Below are 18,044 nucleotides of genomic sequence, written 5' to 3' on the forward strand. Positions count from 1 at the left end.
GAAAAGATACCACCTGAAATCAGGGCTCTTTTGCCCCTTTCAGCTCCCATAGTGAAAAGTGTCTTCCTTCCAGAATATTTAAAAATTGGAAGTAATGAATCACAACTTATTAGCATTGTCAGAAGTATATTAACTTGGAATGTTTCTACAAACAAGATATCATGTTAGTCTCACTGAGGATAAATTAGCTAAAAACACAAGCCTGAACTCAGCTTAAAATTTTTCTCTTTGTCACATTAGCTTTAAAGAGATTGAAACACTTAAATGTGAAGACCAGTGGAAATAAAGCAATCCAGCTTTGGAATTCTAAAGATGTTAGTAGAACTAAAGTTATATCAATTTTTTTTTAAAGAGTAGTTCCGTTTTGGTTTGCAGCTGCTTTTCAGTGTGATTTATTTATGCTAAAATAAAAGAAAAAAACTAAAAGTTGCAGGTTTCCATGAAGAAGAGTTGACTTCCTGTAAAACATGTTATAGAAGGAGCATATTTAAATTTTCTAGAATCTTTAAATCAACACAGGCAAAAGACCTATAATCTTTAGCAAAACTCCTTAATATTCAAATAATTAATATGTATGCTTTCCCCCCTCATGTTTACAGTCCCAAATGGAGTTTCTTTTGAAAATCCACTAATCTTGTATTTTTATCTACTAATTAAGCTTGGAGTTCAAGATTCAATCTTTTGAGGAGAGGGTCATGATTCTTTTTCCCATCTTATGTGAAAAGCACATGCTGATATTTCCCTGTTCCCTGAGCAAGACCACATAAAATCACTGTTTGGAATAGGTAAGAGGGTGGTGCCAATATAAGGCTCTATGAGCCTTGCTTCCTTCAGGTTAGAACCAGCTAGAATAGGCCTTGATATTTGAAGAAGGTAGTATGTGAAGAATCAGGCTCCAGAATTAATCTCACAGAATTACTCTGTGTTACAATGCACTTGGATTTGAGCTGTTTGAATATTTTATTGCGTTTCAAAATCTGAGAACTGAGAACAATGAAGAGGACATTGTAATTCAGGGTAGATAGGATTTTGAAGTTCCTGAAAGTTTGGTCTACTTTGTAAGTCTTTATTCACGTACCAGACATTTTCCTAAGGTCCTTCTCTGTTTTGGGGGGTGGGGTGGGGGGAGATGATGAAAATGACAGAGGCTCTGCCCTATAAGCACTAACTGCCCAGGACCTGAGTGAGGTTTTTATGACATAAGTTATTATGTGAAATATACACAGAGACATGCAATTGTTTCCACCTGATACAAATGGGCTTGCAGTTTATGTGTCAGTTAGATAGTGCAAATGGCCTATACTTCTTAACTATTTAAAAAGTAAAATAATATAATTTTCCACTGTATGCATATTTAATTTATTAGTGAGCAGACACAAATACTTGTATCTTTCTCACCTGCAGCAGCATCTGTGGAAAAGGCATTTGTGGAATTCATTCCTTGATTCAAGAAATGTATTAAATGCCCACTCTGTGTTAGGGAAGTGAAACAGTGTCATTTTAAAAAGGATACTTTCACAAATGCATGCTAGAAATAGCTTATAATATTGCCTACAAAACAAATGTAGTACAGAAAACTCATTTCTCAAAAGTAACTAGTTATTTTATAACATCATAAAAATTGAAAACAATAGATTATCACAGATATTCATGACTAGACCTCATTATTTACCATTCTTGTTTCTGGGAAAACAAGTTCTTTCTCTAGAAAGTAAAAATCTTATGTCAGAAGTGACCAGAATGGTGTTCCCTCAAACAGGTCCTTGCCAAAGGTTTAGAACTATTCAAATCAGCAATGTGAAGCCAAGGCTATATAAAGCAAGGATAATAGTGTGCATCAGTATGGCTTTGGCGTGTGTGACTCATGAACTTTATGTGATATGCTTGTGTCTGTGTATGTGCATCCTAGTGCCTTAAAAATAAAAGCCATCCAAGAGCAGGAACCATGTCTCATGTCTCGGTGCAGTGCTCCATAAAAGAAAGAAAGAATAACAATTCTTAGGACCAGATTCTTCATTTTATAGGAACCTGGAGGCTTAGATAATTGACCTTGTGCAAAGAATTTTTTTTTAAGAGAAAGAGAGAAAACAGGCAAATTTTATACAAGCAGAAATGGGAGACTAGAGAGATTTGTTTATTCTCTACTGGGCTGCCAAAGAAAGATGAAATAAGAATCGGCATTTTCTACCAGAAAAGTTCCCTTTGCTGAATTTGGCAGGAAAAACAAATACTGATGATTAACTATTAGGAAAAAAAGGTGTCTTAATTTCTGGAAAAGGGACCAGAATAGTCCCAGCTATTCAGTGATCTCTGGGAAGGGTTGGTACACATCTGGAGTGGTTGTGGGGCTAGGCATATGCGGGGTTTATGAGAAATTGGCAGAGAAGGAACTTGAGCTCGGTGACATGTCTTGATGACTACTTCTGTTTTGTCACCTAACTAATGCCAGAAGAGACTAACTAAAGCTATTGTGAGGTGAGAATTATCAAGGCTGTAATGATAACTGATAGCCTGGTTTGGTGGTCTGATTTCCATAAGAAGGAACAGAGAAAAACTGCTCTTCTTCTGGATGTGAAAAGATTTCTGAATGCAGACATGGTGGCCACACTGTTCTTGGTGGGTCCTTCAGTATGAAGTCAGTGACCTTAGGGCCTGCCAACAATACCCAGCCATGGCCACATCTTGCTATGTGTGTGGGAGGGGCACATTTGAAAACTTCATTTGAACTCATCGACCACCTGCTCTTCATGGAACAGCTAAAACAACAAGAATTGGAGAAGCAAGGGCTTGAGCTTTTTACCTTCATCTTTCATCTCATTTTTACTGCCCTCTCATGGACATGTTAACTAGAGAAACCACCACCATCCTTATCTCTCACCCCCATGATCATCACTAATCTCCACCACCATCACCTCCATTACCACCCGCCATCCTTGTTTTCCTTATGATAGAATCAGCCACATCCTCACTAGCAAACTTAAATTACATATTATATTGGTGGTATACCAGGTTAATAGAACATACTGCACAACTCTGACCCATTAGATAATCCAAGGTATATCCTCCATTTATTTGTGAACAAAGTCAAGCAGAGAAATATCTCATGTTTGTGTATACGTGGTCCTTGGGTAGTTCAATGCTGACTGCTACTTTCTGAGCAAATCAATTGATACCAGGAAGACACAACTTTCCGAAATAAGATGTTGTAAATACCTCTTTTATTTTTACCACATAGTTGATAGAATAGATAAAGAAGATCTTAAGTGCTTTATTTCTCTTTGGTAAATTTATACTTTTTATCAGAATGTAACACAGAATATATACATCTGTGTATGTATCTGAGGTTTCAACATTCCTTCATATATAGTCTGAATTTTAATTGTTTCTCTCCATCTCTCTCTTCCTCCTCTCTCTCTCCCTCCCTCTCTCTCTGTATGTTTGTATGTATATTCTAGGATAATAAAATAATAAAAACTTGTAATAACAGCAAAGAGTACTTGTCCAAATAAAGGACTAACTGCCTATAAAATTTCCTTTTAGACAGTGAAGTCACAGCTAGAAGTTGGCAATAAGACCATCTGAAACCACTAAAAATGATTTCTGTGATGTTCTCCGAGGTAGAGAAGGAGGAGAAGAGGGAAGGAGTGGGGTGGGGAAGAGGGAAAGGGAAAGAGAGAGAGTTCTCCAAAAGCTTTCTCAACTGAGTTATCCTGTCTTTTATAAAACAACCTCACATCTGGACTGATAACTTGAATTCCACCCAGTGCCATTTAAATAGCCCAAGTTATAAACCTCTTAAACTTGAGGTTTATAATAGAAACACTGACAGACCCTTAACTATAGTGCCTCTATAGTAATGAAAGCACAACTATTTCATTATAGCAGTGTCTGGCAGGGCTGCTATAATTAAGAGTCTGTCAGCGTTTCCATTATAAACCCAAATTTTAAGAGGTTTTTAACTCACATTGTTTTAAATCACATTGGGCTGAAACTTGCTGTACAAAATGTCAGACCAGATGTGTGTGTGTGTGTGTGTGTGTGTGTGTGTGTGTGTGTGTGTGTGATGTTGCTTTTCCTCTTATTTAGCTCTCCCCCTGCCAAAAGAAGCAAATAGGTGAGGCTTGTTTTGTGATTGGGCGTGACTGGGTGTGAAAAACATGTCCTGAAAAAAATTATTCCCTAGTTAAAAGGAATCAAAGAGGGGGGAAGAGAATTAAGTTTGAGATACTTTTTGTTTTTGGTTGTTCTGATAGTATTTTTTCCTTTAGAAGTGCTCTCCTTTGGGAAACCAGATTTGTACAGATTCAAAAAACAGTGTTAAAAAATGAATCTTTTGATACTGGATTCTTGATACTGGTTTATTTGGAAGATATTTGATAATGTAGACTGCTGGAGATGATGGAAATATCTTGCATTATATCCTGAATGATTGTTCAGTTCCTCTAATATTTGGGATGATCTTTTTGAACTCACCATCTTTGCTGGGAATCACTTTTAGGCTATAATAGCTCTTATAATAGGGTTGCCTGATCAAAGCCTTATTGGTCTCTGGGGAAAACTAGTAGAATTTGAATGGTTATGTGGGTTTCATTCACATGGTAATAGGATTTATTCACTTATTCACTCCAAAACCATTTATTGAGCATCTACTGTATGCGAGTTTTGTATGTTTTTAATGCAGTACATTGGACTGGCTTTATTGCCCAACACCTATGTGTCTTTGATGTCAATGTGAGGGAACTGAATTGACTATTTTACCTAGCAGTGTTCTAACTAGAACTCCTTCTTGTCTTCAAAGGGGCCTCTTATTTAAATGGTGAGACTCCTTCCCCGGACCCATACATTATTGACTCAGCACACAGCAGCCCAGTGTAGAGGCAAGTAGAGACTTATTTAGAGCAGATTCAGCTTTCTCCTTCTTTCTTTTCCTCCCTTTCTCCCTTCCTTCCTCACTGCCTCCCTCCCTTCTTCCCTCCTTCTTTCCCACCCTACCTACCTTCTTTCTTTTCTTTCCTCTTTTTGGACAGACCATCCAGGTAGGTGAGGTAGCCTGCCAGCCAGCTAAAGACCCAGGGAGCCTCTGGAGAAATGCCAGACAAACTGTTCCCCCAGGAGCCTCCTGGGGGATGTCTGCCCTTGCATAAGGTGTAGACACTCCCCCCCCCCCCACCCCAGGGCCTCCTTAGGTCCTCAGCTCTGGATCACAGTGGCAGGAGAGGGGGAAGAAATGTTATAGAGAGGTGGAGGCTGAGGGAGGCTGGGGAGAGGAGGGGTCCATGGCCCTTCTTTTCACCTTTCTCTTTAGGGTGCCCCCATAATGCCCACCCCCTTTCTCACACCCAATCCCCTTTTTTAAAATTAATTTTTCCTTTGTCTTAAAGACACCCTAGCACTCCCACCGTCAAGAATCCCAAATGCAAAGCCTATGTCAAGTATAGAATCTAAACCCAAATTTTATTTTTATGGAGATGACTGCCCATTCTCTATTTTCTGAACTGCTATTAGGACAAAAAAAGAAGAATAAAAATAAGAAGAAGAAGAAGAGAAAGAAAGAAAGAAAGAAAGAGAGAGAGAGAGAGAAAGAAAGAAAGAAAGAAAGAAAAGAGAAAACAGAAAAAAAAAAAAGAAAAGAATGAAGTCAAAAGTAAGGTGGGACTGACGGTAACAATTTTCTAACCATTCAGTCATTCATTTATTTATCTTTAAGCCTATAAAGGTGTTTCCCCCTAAAGGCAGACAGTGAATATTTTATTTTAATCTTGTAGTTTCCATCGAGACAGACCTTTAACCCTTCATTCTCCAGCTCTGCCCGAGTCCCCCGTGCCAGGCGATCCTCCGCACGAGGGCTGGGACTGTAACTCTCCCTCTTGGAGCTGTTTGTTGACCACATTCACGTTCAGAGCCCTGGAGCTAAAAGCACTTTACACCATAAAATAAAAGCACTGTCTTTTTTTCTAAAAGGTTACGTCTGGAGGCCACGCGGCTCATACTTCATACCGAAAACTACTGAAAGGACTATGAAATCCTCTATGATTTACACTCTCTCACTGCATTAGGGTATAGATCTACTCGACTCTAAAAATACGGTGGGTTTCTAACCGACGTGAATATATGTGCATTATTTCAGAAAGTCTGTTAGAAAACTTGTCAACACATTATAAAGCATAAACCAGGACTTGGCTATTAAGTACGGAGATCAGAGGCAGAATATATACTGCAGGAAGTCCTGGGGAGTCTCCTCCGCGGGCAAGATAAAAAGGGGGAGGAGGGGAGGGGAGGGGTCGTCTGTTGGCCTGGAGTTTACATTCAATGTCGTCACCAAAGGTTTGGGAAAGAGCCCACGGAGCGTAATTAGCAAAGGTTCCACAGCTCCAAATTAAGTTAACTGAACGGCCAGAAAATAATTTTAACGTTGTCATAATTTATTACTTTCTAAAAGCCACTTTGGGAAAGGTAAATGTACTTATTGTGTATCCAAGTGTGCGCGTTTAAGGTGACCTTTCACCCCTCTACAAAAGCACCTGCATCATTAATCAGTACTTATGTAATATTTTTAAGCCTTTTAAAACAACACATTTTTCTTTCTTTAAACACACGTACAACCTTCCCCTCCCCCCACTTTTGAGCGCTTTAGCGAGCATCCAGCAGGAATGAGGGAGGGGGCGTCACTCTTAGGGGCGAGCACGAGGGACCGGCAGTGGGGGTCTGCGACGAGGAGGGATCAGATGCCAATACACAGCCCAGGTTCTCTGGACTGGGTGAAATCAGGCTGGGGGAGGGGCGGGAGCGGAGGGCAGTTCCTATTTCACTCTGGGCATTTTATGGTGGTGAAATTAAATATATGTTAATGGTGGAAACGTCGCTGCTTACTTCTCCATTGGCACCCAGGGAAAGCAGCTGCAAAACTGGGTTTTTAAGGTATGTTTTAAGATGTGGTTTCGGAAGGAACCCCCTGGAATCTGAAACAAGTGCAATAACATAGCAGACCTACTTGTAACTAAGTGCTTAATTTCCTATGATTTTTTTTTAAAGAAAATCAATAAAATGTTGCCAGTTACTTATTGGAAATAACCACAGATAGCGGCCCTGATAGGGTGCCGGTTTTAGAGAGCACACAATTGTGTAATGAATTGTAATTCAGAAGACTGTTAAATGTGAACCACAGAACCTTTCAGAGGTAATAAAGTCATTACTTTTTACACTACAGCCAACCCTGAAAAGCTTTATACACACCATTATATATAAATCATACATATATATTTCCATAACACACATTCGCCCATGTATATGCCTTCCCTATATATGGACTTTTATGGATGGATGGGGGAAATACTTAAATTTGAAAAACTCGGTTCCGAAAGAATCTGATTCACTATTGTTACCTGAAGAGGCTGTTATTTTATTTATTTTTCAAAAACCTCCCAGTTGCACTTTATTCTTTCTCTCCTCACCTTCCCTCCAACCATTCTTCTCCACGCAGCCCCCCTCCCGTGCAATGACACTCTTTTGGTCGTTCTAAAGCTAGTTTAAATGGACGACGACGAAGAACAAGAAGGGGAGGAGGAGGAAGGACAAGAAGAAGAGGAAGAAGAAGAAGAAAAAAGACAGTAGTGGGAGATGCCGACCTGCTCTGAAGAACTCATGAAAAAGGGGAAATGGTGTAACGCACACACTACAGAGCTTTACTGCAAGTGACTCTTCCTGCTTCTTAAACAGGATTTGAGTGCCCCCCCCAAACTGGAGAGAAACAATAACAACAAAACACATTTACACAAACCCAGTTCAGCACACATCTCTCCTAATGTTGAGCATCAAAAACCTCTCTTTCTTCCTTAGTGGGGCCCGAAGCTTCGCGGAGCCGGGCAAGCCAGTCATTTTCTAATAGGTTTGAAACTTTACTAAGACAACACGAGAATAAACAGCCGCTTGCCGGCACCGCAGGGAGGTGGGTGTGCGCTTGCAAGCCAGGGGCTTCAGCTTAAAGCAATAAAGCCCCCAGCCGGGTGGGTGAATTTACGGAAACGACGTCCTTTAGACTGAGGAGGGGGAAAGAGAAGACGCGAGCGGTTGTGGAGCCGCTTGGAGGAGAGGGAAGGAAGGCTCCTCGTTCTGCAGACACACACTCACACACGTCCACCTGCAGCTCGGAGTCTCGCGGACCGCAGCGACCCGCCTCCACCCTGCACCCTCCGCGTCTCCTTTAGACTTGAGTCCGTTTGCCTCCCCCCCCGCCCTTCCTGATTTGGAATCGCAGCGCGGTCTAGGCGGCGGCGGCTGAGGCTACAGGGTGGCGCAGGCAGGCGGGGAGGCTGGGAGGCGGGAGACGCCGGGGGACTTTGCAGACACGTTTCTGAATAAACTTTCCAATCGCAGGGGGTGCTGTTGCTGTACATTTTACGTAAAACTGAAAGTATCCCACGCCAGAGTGAAGCCCGCTTTTTGACAGCGGCAGCACGCGCGCGCGCGCGCGGGTGTGTGTGTGTGTGTGTGTGTGTGTGCGCGCGCGAGCGCGTGTGTGCATTAAAGAGACAGGGGTTTATTTCCAACAGGTCTTCTTTAATTTCCCGGGAACGTCTGTAGAAAGGCCGGAGGGGCCTGCAGGCTCCAGGGTGTGCGCCTTGGCTCTGGGCGTCTGAGCAGCACGGCGTTGACCCAGGGCGGTCACCCCACCACCGTGGTCTCCCCGCCGCTCCTGCGAGCCAGTCGCTCTCTCTCCATTCCCCATTTTCTTTCCCCGGGTAACAGCACAGGCATAGTTGTGCCCTGCCTGTAAGAAACATTTTTCTTTCCATGCCTCTATGCTTTAGCAGTTGCTCTTGAGTGGGAGGGGGTGTGTCCATCCCTGGGACCCGGCCCGAGGACCTCCCGCGGCGCCGGAGCACGTTCCCAGGAACTGGAACGCTCGGGACTACCCCTGCTTTGTCCTCTGGCCCGCGGCCGCTCGGTGAGGTGGACGCCTCGGCGCCTTCCTAGCCCCGGGCCGCGGCGCTCCCCTCTGGGGGCTGGAACGTGCCCCGAGTCTGGCTCCTCATTCTTTATTCCTTGTCCTTTCTATTTTCGACCCTTGGGAGCCTCAAGTCCGTGCTCCCAGTTTCATTCAGACCCAGTCACTTGTCAGGGCGCTCAGATCCCAGCTTTCCCCCGGCCTCGCCCTCGGCTCGGCCTTGGGGGTGCCCTCCAGCCCGGGCCTGCGCCGCCTCTCTCGCCCTTGCGCCCTCTCTCCAGGCTGCCCAGGCACCTAGAGGCCCTGGAGCTGCCTTTCCGGACCCGCAACCCTCCAAACTTGGGCTGGACTCCGTTTTGCTGCGCGCTTCCTCCCGCCTTCCCTCGCCCGCTGCGGAACTGTAACTTGGAGGCTCAGTTCTCAACTTCGGGTGATTTTTCTTTGCTATCCTCTCCTCAGGCAAAGTTTCCCGAGCGCAGCCCCGAGCTCAGGGCTTTTAGTGCAGCCCTGGGCGTCCGCACACGGGGAGCGAGCGCGGCAGCCGCGCGGCGGTGAGGGGAAGTGGGTGTGCGCACAGAGGAGGGTGTCCGGGAGCAACTCTACCTGGCTTCCCTCCGCCCGCGCTTCCCGGGACCCAGGCTGCAGCCTCGCCGTACACTCTTGCCTTTTTTTTTTTTTAAGTAATCTTTCATTTTGGGGTCCGCGTCCGGGGGGGGAGCAGGGCGCACGTCTCGCTCCCCCCACCCTGCTCCCCCCCAACCCCGCCGCCCCTTTCTTCTCTCCCGGCCACGCTGCCGCCGCGGCGCTAGCTGCGGCCACTGGTGAGCCCGCGGCCCCAGCGCCCCCTCCCCTCCGCCCGCCCCTCCCCCGGGGGCCGCGTCTGGCGTCTGCGGAGCCCCCCGCCCCGCACCTCCCCCGCCCCGCACTGGCCATTGGCTTGTCCTGGTCTCTTTTTCATGTCCAGCCCCTGATGTGTGTCCATTGGTGTGAGCTTCCCCTTCCCTCCTCCCCTTCTCTCCTGCTCGCCCTGCCCATGTTTTGTGTGTCTCTGTCCATCCAGACTCCTGACGTTCAAGTTCGCAGGGACGTCACGTCCGCACTTGAACTTGCAGCTCAGGGGGGCTTTTGCCATTTTTTTCATCTCTCTCTCTCTCTCTCTCCCTCTATCTCTCTCCTCTCTCTCTCTCTCTCTCCTTTTTTTTTTTTTGCTTAAAAAAAAAAAAGCCATGACGGCTCTCCCACAATTCATCTTCCCTGCGCCATCTTTGTATTATTTCTAATTTATTTTGGATGTCAAAAGGCACTGATGAAGATATTTTCTCTGGAGTCTCCTTCTTTCTAACCCGGCTCTCCCGATGTGAACCGAGCCGTCGTCCGCCCGCCGCCGCCGCCGCCGCCGCCGCCGCCCGCCCCGCAGCCCACCATGTCTCGCCGCAAGCAAGGCAAACCCCAGCACTTAAGCAAACGGGAATTCTCGCGTAAGTAACCCAATAATAGTAATAATAATTATTAATAATCACGAGAGCGCGCAGGACGAGAAGTAAGAGCGAGGGGGAGAGAGGGGTGTGTGCATGCATTTTTTAATTTTTTCACGAGATGAACCTCCGAGAGTCGGGGTAAAAGAGCTTAAAGGGAGAAAAACAAACAAACAAACAAAAAACAAACCTCATCCTATCCCGAACCACAGCCGTACGTACACTTTTGGGATAGCACGCACCTTTTAATTTTTATTTAATTTACAAAAATTTGACTCCTCCTCTTTCATGCTTTCCGCTGCTTTATTTCGCTTTTCGAAAAGGAATGCAATGATTTCCCCTTCAATTTTGCAAAATAATGAACAATGCTATGGATGCGAACAACTCTCTTGCAAACCTAGAGGAGGGAGCTGGAGGGGATAAGGGGGGTTGCTTCCACTCACCGAAGGAAGGAAAACGGGGCGGGAGGAGGGAGCCCAAGCCAAAAAAACAAATCCCTGGGAGAAAAGAGGTGAGACTGGCCCTCGGATAGCAGCGCGCTCACGGTCAAGTGTGCCATCAGGAGGAAAGTAGTCATCTCCACAATAGTGAGAAAGTGGGATTGTGGGAGGGGGCCCCCCGGCGCTCTGGAGTCTGCCGAGTGTGGAGAGGGGCCGCGGCGGCTGGGAGAGCTTGGCGACCGGGAAGGACGGGAGTCTCGGCCGGCGCTGCCGCCTTTTGTTCCGGCCCGAGGTGGGTGTTTGTCCCGCTGCCTTTTGTGCCGGCTCCTCGCGCTTGCCCTTCCGCGCCTCCGCCGCCGAAGTGCAGGAGCAAGGGCCCAGGGCGAGCGGGAGATGGAGGGAGGGCGCTCGGGCCGCAGCCGCCTGGGTTCCCGCTGCCCGCACATCCCAGACAAACCTCAGTGGCGGCGAAAAGACGTGAAAAATAAAATAAAAATAAAAACAAAAATAAAACAAGGCAAGAGGATGTAAAATTTCTTGCCCCCAAACAGAAGCCAAACGCTCAGCCAGCCGTTTTCTGCAACGCTCTCCTCTGACTCCCCCACCCCCCCTTAAAAAATCTCAATCTTTATTAGAGGGGGAAAAATACAATTACCCCCTTCCCCAAAACCCCTTTGATTGCAAAGTTGGAGCGCCGGCGGCGTGGAGAGGGAGCGAGGAACTCCCTCCTCTTACTATTTTTTGGAAGATTTTCAAAAAAAGTGGAAGTGGATTTTGATTGGGAAAAATCTCGTGTCTGAATGTTTACAAGCACCGCGTGTGCGGGAGCCTCCTGCCAACAAACAGACAGAGGACCGAGCGCCGCGCGGCAGCCCGGGAGCGGGCGGCGGCGGCGGTCGGGCCTCGCCCGGGCCTCGCCGGGCCTCGCCGCGCCCCCGCCCTGCTCGAGATCGCCCACCCCGCGCCAGCCGTCTGCCCGCCCGCACAGCGGCAGGCCGAGCGGCGACTCCGCGCCAGCCGGGTCCACAGTGCACTCTCGCCCCCAGCACAATGCCTAGACCTTCTCCGAGCCCACCAGACTGCGAAATCGGCTGGGGAGAAACTCAGCTTTGCGAAGCATTTTTATTTTTCAAAGCAATTGAAAAAGCGCGTCTGCCGCCCCCTCCCCCCGCCCCCGGACGTTCTTGTCCACTGCTCCGGACCGCGGGGAGGTCACCACGTGCTTTCCTTGCCCCCCTCCCACTGGGTCTGGCCACTAGCCCCCGCCTCCCAAGCGCTGCCAGACCAGGTGTGGGGGGGGTGAGATGGGGGGGTGGGAGGTGGGCATAGTAGTATGTGCGAGTGTGTGTTTGGGGAGTGCTGGATCCCGGTACTCCGTGCACCCCACCCTTGAGTTCCTACTCTCTAACCCGGGCCTGTCTTGGTCAGCGGTGAGGGGATGGTGGTGGTCCTTTTGAGTCTTTATGGGGTGGCGGGTGGGTTACTGGGTCCTGGCTAACAGAGTGCGTCTGGAAAGGCGGGCGGTGGGCACTTAGGAAAGTTTGGCAGCCGGGGAAAGAAAGGCGTGAGAGGGCCCACATCCCTTCCCCTCCTCCTTCGTGACCCTTACTTTAATTTCTGATGCAATTTAAAAACACCACCTATACCCAATTTTGTATTTATTAAAGGGTTGGGGGGTGCGCATAGGGAGTTGAATTTTTCACTAGGCCCTGGAACTTGTCACACACTTCGGAAGCTCCCCCGCCCCGGCACGTTGCGGGGCCCTCCCTCTCCCCACCCCCGCGCATCCCTCCCTCGTCGCTCTCCCCCGCCCCCCACTCCCCCGGCCGCGCCGGATGCGGAGCAGACGCGGCGCGCGGCGGTGTGAAGTTACAGCCCGGCCAGGTACCGGCGGGAAGGAAGGGCAGTGTTCGCAGGACTCGGGAAAGCCCGGCCCTTCTTCGGAAGGATGCACTGGGGGCTCAAAGGACCGACTGAGGCGTGCAGTCCGGGCTGCTCCCCTGTCCCCCACCCACCCGCGGGTCCATCTCGGGACCCTCCAGGCTGGGTGGGTTTAGCCGGCCTCTAGCCTTGTCTCAGTGCGGTCTTTGGGTTAAGGGACTAGTATGGAGGGGGTGCGGGGGCCGCTTCTTTCTCATTCTCTGGGTGCGCAGAGGGGGCGGGAGCCATTCCGGTCTTCAAGACCCCCCCTCCCCCCCAATCCTCCGCTTCTTGGGCTGACTGAGCCATTCGGTCGCTAGGAGGCAGAACAAGATCAAGAAAGCTCAGCGAACTTGAACCTGTACCAGAGCCTCCCCCACTCCCTGCTCTGCGTTTCTCGGCCCGGGAGGGACGAGCTTTGCGAGGGTGGGGGTGGGGGAAACGGACGGTTAGGCAGAATTCCCTTTCTCCCCCCATCACCCCTTATGTCTTTGTTCTTCATTTTGACTTTAAAAATGCTCCTGGCCAGGGCTGCGGAGAAGCGCTCGGGAGCGCGGTGGACAACCGGGTGCGCCGGGCGCTGAGTGGGGTGCAGTTTTCGCTTTCTTTTGGGGCGGGCATTTTTGGTAGGGGGGAAAAGGGGAGTACGCACTTTCAGCTTTCGAGGCAAGGCCAAAGGGCGGTATCCAGCAAGTTTGCATTTAGTCTCCCGGTTCACTTCTTCTACCCCACACCCCCGCGCAAAGCACGGACAACGGCGGCTACGGTGGGCTTGCACGGCGTCTCTGCAGCCCGACCTCTGGCTCCCCCGCCTCCTGCAGCTCTCGCCTCGGAGCCCGAAATCACAACAATAGTAATAGTTATCATCATAATGATGCGGGCTAGCAGCATCATTAATAATGAATAACCGCAGCAGCCACCGCCGCCGCGCTGCGCACACTCGTGCCCGGAATTGCGGGAGAAATGCATTTGCAGAGATTCCCCCAAAGTAAAAAAGTGTAAGCCTGGGGACACAGAATGAATTTCGGGGCCCGCGCTTGAGGTGTGTGTGTGTGGTGATACCGAGACTGCACCAGGTTAACCAGCCGAGTTTTCCAAGCCTCACTTCCCATTTCTCCAACTGGCGGGGCCAGGGAACGGTGGTCACCCTGAGGCCGGGCTGGACGGCGGTGGAGGCGGCAGTAGGGGCCCCTGGCTGCCCGTCGCCTCCCGGCCTGGCCCGGGCCCCACGGCCCGGCAGCCGCCGCTGCACGTGTTTGCAGCCAGCGCGGCCGGAGGCTGCAGCCAGCAAGCTGCTTGCTTTGTGCCTCAGAGTCCCGGCGCCCAACTTCACTTTCGGCAAAGCCCGCCCCCGCTGGGCCCCCTGTCCCGGGCCTGTCGCCCTAGCCTTCGCTTTTGTTTCTTTGCTTTTCCTCTCCGCATTTCAGACTTGGTGTGCTTCCTTACCCTGTTAAGACAATCAAAAGGAAGGACTTGGAAAGCAAACTTGAAGGCATAGCTCCTTTTCCCCTCCCCCTTCCCCAGCAGCCCTCGTTTCCCTCGCTCCTTCCCTACATTTCTTCTAAAGCTTTTTTTTTTTTCTTTAAATTTATTCCTTTGCAACTGCAGAGAGGAAGGAGATCTCAGTCAGCCGCTGGGGCATTGAGACGTTCCAGTCTGTTTTGCTGTTTCAACGCAGAAGCATTTTATTTCCTATTTCTTTCTCCTCTTGTAGAGAATTCGCGGCTAATTATTATGATTATTTGCCCACTCCCTTCCACTTCAATCCTGGACTCCCCGCTTTGTAGCGGGAGGTTTAGGCCAGAGCTTAGAAAGGATGGTATTGTGGGGGCGAAAGAGGATGGAGTTGAATTGAGGGAGGGGGTAAAATGGCTGAGGTTAGGAATGTTTTTAGGGAAAGAGGAATTTGCATTAAAATACAGAGAAATTATCAGATGCCCAGAAAGGAAATGTTGATTACCACTGAGAAAAGATGTCAATGCAAATCAGTAGACTACACCAAGAGAATGGTATTTTCATATTTTCTTTGTGCCTCACTTCGTCTTATTTTTAATAATATAGCAGCAATAATAAGAACACGTTTTGGTATTTCTCTGAACATTACTAGCCAAATGTTTTGCAAGAAGCCCGATGTTAGACGTATTTCATACATTAGGATATAATTCTTGTTAATTAGCAATAATTTACGTTAAGAGCATAGAAAATGTTGAGGTTACAGGTTTTATATCTGTACATTTGATCATCTTGTTATTTTCAAGAACTTTGCCTCCTATAAAATTAATTAGGTGAAATGTGGAGGTGTAATCAGCAACCTCTGAATTACCACTTCATTTCCTGGTTTTGATTGTAAATCAGTTCAGTCACTACATTTAGAAGACTTTAACCAAGTCTGTTTGCACCGCATTACCTTTAACTATTTGATACCTAGGAGAATGTTTCCTTTTGTTCCTAAATAATATTTCCACATTCAGAAATATGTCAGGCCTTGGGGATAAAAAAAAAAAAAGAATCTTAATGGTGGAGTTTAAAAAAATGTTTGTTTTTTTTTTGGAAAGGTTCTACGTAGTACTAACTTTAATAAAGCAAAGAGTCTTTCTTTAATCTCTGAACCTCAGAACTTGTAGTTAATGCTGAACAACAACAAAAAGCCACATTTGTCAATGTGTCCTTAAAAATCCTTAATTCAAATATCAGTGATCTTGGAGATGACTTCCCTATTCAGTTCCTCACTTGGTCAAAATGAAAGCAAATGTAGGAGAAAAATGACATAGAGGCATAATGCAAAAGCACTTCCGTTTATCTCCTTTTATTTAAAAAGCGTGCATGTGTATTCTGTATTTGTCTTTTGGTCAGTATGTTGGGCAAAGAAACATAAGTGCTTACCTTGCTGCCTTTATTAGTGGGAATATAACCTTCATATTCCTGTGGTGACCTTATGTTAAATTAGGAGGAGTACCAGAGGCTAGAAATTATGACATGTCCTACTTGAGCACAGGTGCAGCTAGGCAGGGCTCTCTCAATATTATTTCACCCAGCACATCTGGGAGTTACTCCAGATCTTCCCCCTCAATATTCAGCCTGGGTAGGGTTGAAATAAATTTAACCTGAGTTCACTGGATTTTTGCACTTTATCAAAATCGGTTCCAATATTCTACACTCAAATTAAAATCTATTTTTTGATTCTCTGTGGCTTTAAGTTCATTAAATGTGAAATTGGCAGCTTGCTAAAGAAGGTCAGACTGATTAACTGTTTAAGACTTGTACATTTTCTGCTTCAGTTTTATTAACTGGCAGCATCCTGGATGTGTTTTGTATTTTGTGATTTTTTTTGATAGAGTAAGCATACGGTTTCAGAAGCAGAGACTTAACCAACTCTCTTTTCCCCTTTGGAAGGTTAAAAAATGATAGAAGCTGTTCAAATGAGATGCTGAAGTATTTTGGTGCAAAGTTAAAAAAAAAAAAGGAAACAGGAATGAAAGACATATCTACCTTGTTATACCATCCACTGGTGATTATGTGTGTAGAAATAGTCCCATAATGAAGCGTTTTGGAGCTCATTCAGAAAATTAGTCAACTTTGACAACATTAGGCGAAGTATTTCAAGTCTAAAGAAAGGACTTCTCAGCCTTGTTCTGAAATGTGGCGTTTGCTTGACCATTCTGATTTTTATGTGATGGAGGCCACCAAGTGCAAACATGTTTAGAATATTTTAGGCATTCCTTTCTTCAGAATGAAAAAATGACTAATTGGCTTATTTTCTTAAGTACTCAAAAGTATCCCATTTAGCTAATGTGTCTGAGAAGAATTGTCAGTGAATTTGGTATTTCTTTGATTTTGTGGCACTGCTGAGAGTGAGATCAGAAAGGTTTTTGGCAGTATGAATTATGCTGCGTTATGATTATTATTTAGATCCGTTTCACAGGTGAATGCAGTCGTTTTCTTATTATGACGGTGTAAATGTGGCACATTTTCTGTGTGATATAGTAGCTTTCTAATTTATGAAGCTATGTCTCTGTATACTTAGGAGTATATACATTCACACACAAAGGGTGTGTGTGTTTATTCACCTCTCTTTTATTCTTTGGCACAATGGACAACTTAGTCTATAGGAAAAAAGAAACAAATTTGGTTTCAGTACATGTTTTTACCAGTTTGGGGGGGTAGTTATTATTTAAGCTTTCTTTATATTCCCTGCGTGAGGATTTATTTAACAGTCAACATTGTTTCTAAACTCGCAAACCAAACACAGTTTATAGTGTGTGTGTGTGTGTGTGTGTGTGTGTGTGTGTGTGTGTTCTCAGGAGTTAGGCAAGTCAGAGAGTTTTCTTTAAATATATGATGATTTGCCTCATTGATAAATTTGCTTTCTTGTTGATCATCTTCACATCCTTACATGTTTTAGGTGCTCATGTTTTCTGGGTATTATATGAAGGAGCCTAGAAACACTTTATATAATGTGGTGGGATGGGATGGGGTTGAGAATGTGTTTCCCCCTTTTCTCTCTTCTCTGGCGCTCTAATAATTGTGCTTTTGTTTCTCCAACCACAGCCGAACCTCTTGAAGCCATTCTTACAGATGATGAACCAGACCACGGCCCTTTGGGAGCTCCAGAAGGGGACCATGACCTCCTCACGTGTGGGCAGTGCCAGATGAACTTCCCATTGGGGGACATTCTTATTTTTATCGAGCACAAACGGAAACAATGCAATGGCAGCCTCTGCTTAGAAAAAGCTGTGGATAAGCCACCTTCCCCTTCACCAATCGAGATGAAAAAAGCATCCAATCCCGTGGAGGTTGGCATCCAGGTCACGCCAGAGGATGACGATTGTTTATCAACGTCATCTAGAGGAATTTGCCCCAAACAGGAACACATAGCAGGTAAATGAGAAGCAAGGAGAAAAGCTGTTTGCATGTTTTCTTTTCATTTTCAGAGGTGCTGTAGCCAAGCACTAAGGAGTGGTGAAGTGCTTTCTGTATTTCTCCATGTGACTGTCCCTGACAGCCCTGTAATGTTTAAAATAATCAGTCCTATTGCTTACATCCAGAACACAAAAAAATAAATATTTTCCACTTCACTGAGTCAGATGTAGGGTGGTACACACCTGATGCCCTCTCTCTGGATCTACTGATACTGAATTTCTTTTCTTTTTTTTCTCACCTTATTTTTAAGTGTTGAACCTTACTCTACGTGGCCCAGTTTCCACCGTCCATTTCCAGTCATGGTGACGAGTCAGAGGCAAAAGTGGCCATACAGGCATTTGGTGG

At 46.5% G+C, this 18,044-nt stretch overlaps 1 protein-coding gene across 9 annotated transcripts in view; it reads left to right on the top strand.

The window, feature by feature from the left end:
• Positions 1-9,972: 9,972 nt before the first annotated feature.
• BCL11A (BCL11 transcription factor A) overlaps positions 9,973-18,044 on the top strand; it is a 100,618-nt gene continuing 92,546 nt past the window's right edge. For 7 of the 9 annotated variants that reach the window (XM_028089683.2, XM_028089687.2, XM_028089685.2 and 4 more), the window contains exons 1-2: positions 10,215-10,422; positions 17,328-17,657. In XM_028089683.2, the coding sequence (XP_027945484.1) occupies positions 10,368-10,422; positions 17,328-17,657 (385 nt within the window). In that variant the 5' untranslated portion in view covers positions 10,215-10,367. Of the gene's footprint in view, positions 10,423-12,671; positions 12,744-17,327; positions 17,658-18,044 lie in introns of those variants that run through there. The other 2 variants (XM_028089686.2, XM_028089682.2) reach the window with 2 other exon arrangements.

This window comes from Eumetopias jubatus, unplaced genomic scaffold (assembly GCF_037043125.1).
Source record: "Eumetopias jubatus isolate StellerSeaLion01/CBP00866 unplaced genomic scaffold, mEumJub1_p1.0 scaffold_9, whole genome shotgun sequence".
Lineage (NCBI taxonomy): Eukaryota > Metazoa > Chordata > Mammalia > Carnivora > Otariidae > Eumetopias > Eumetopias jubatus.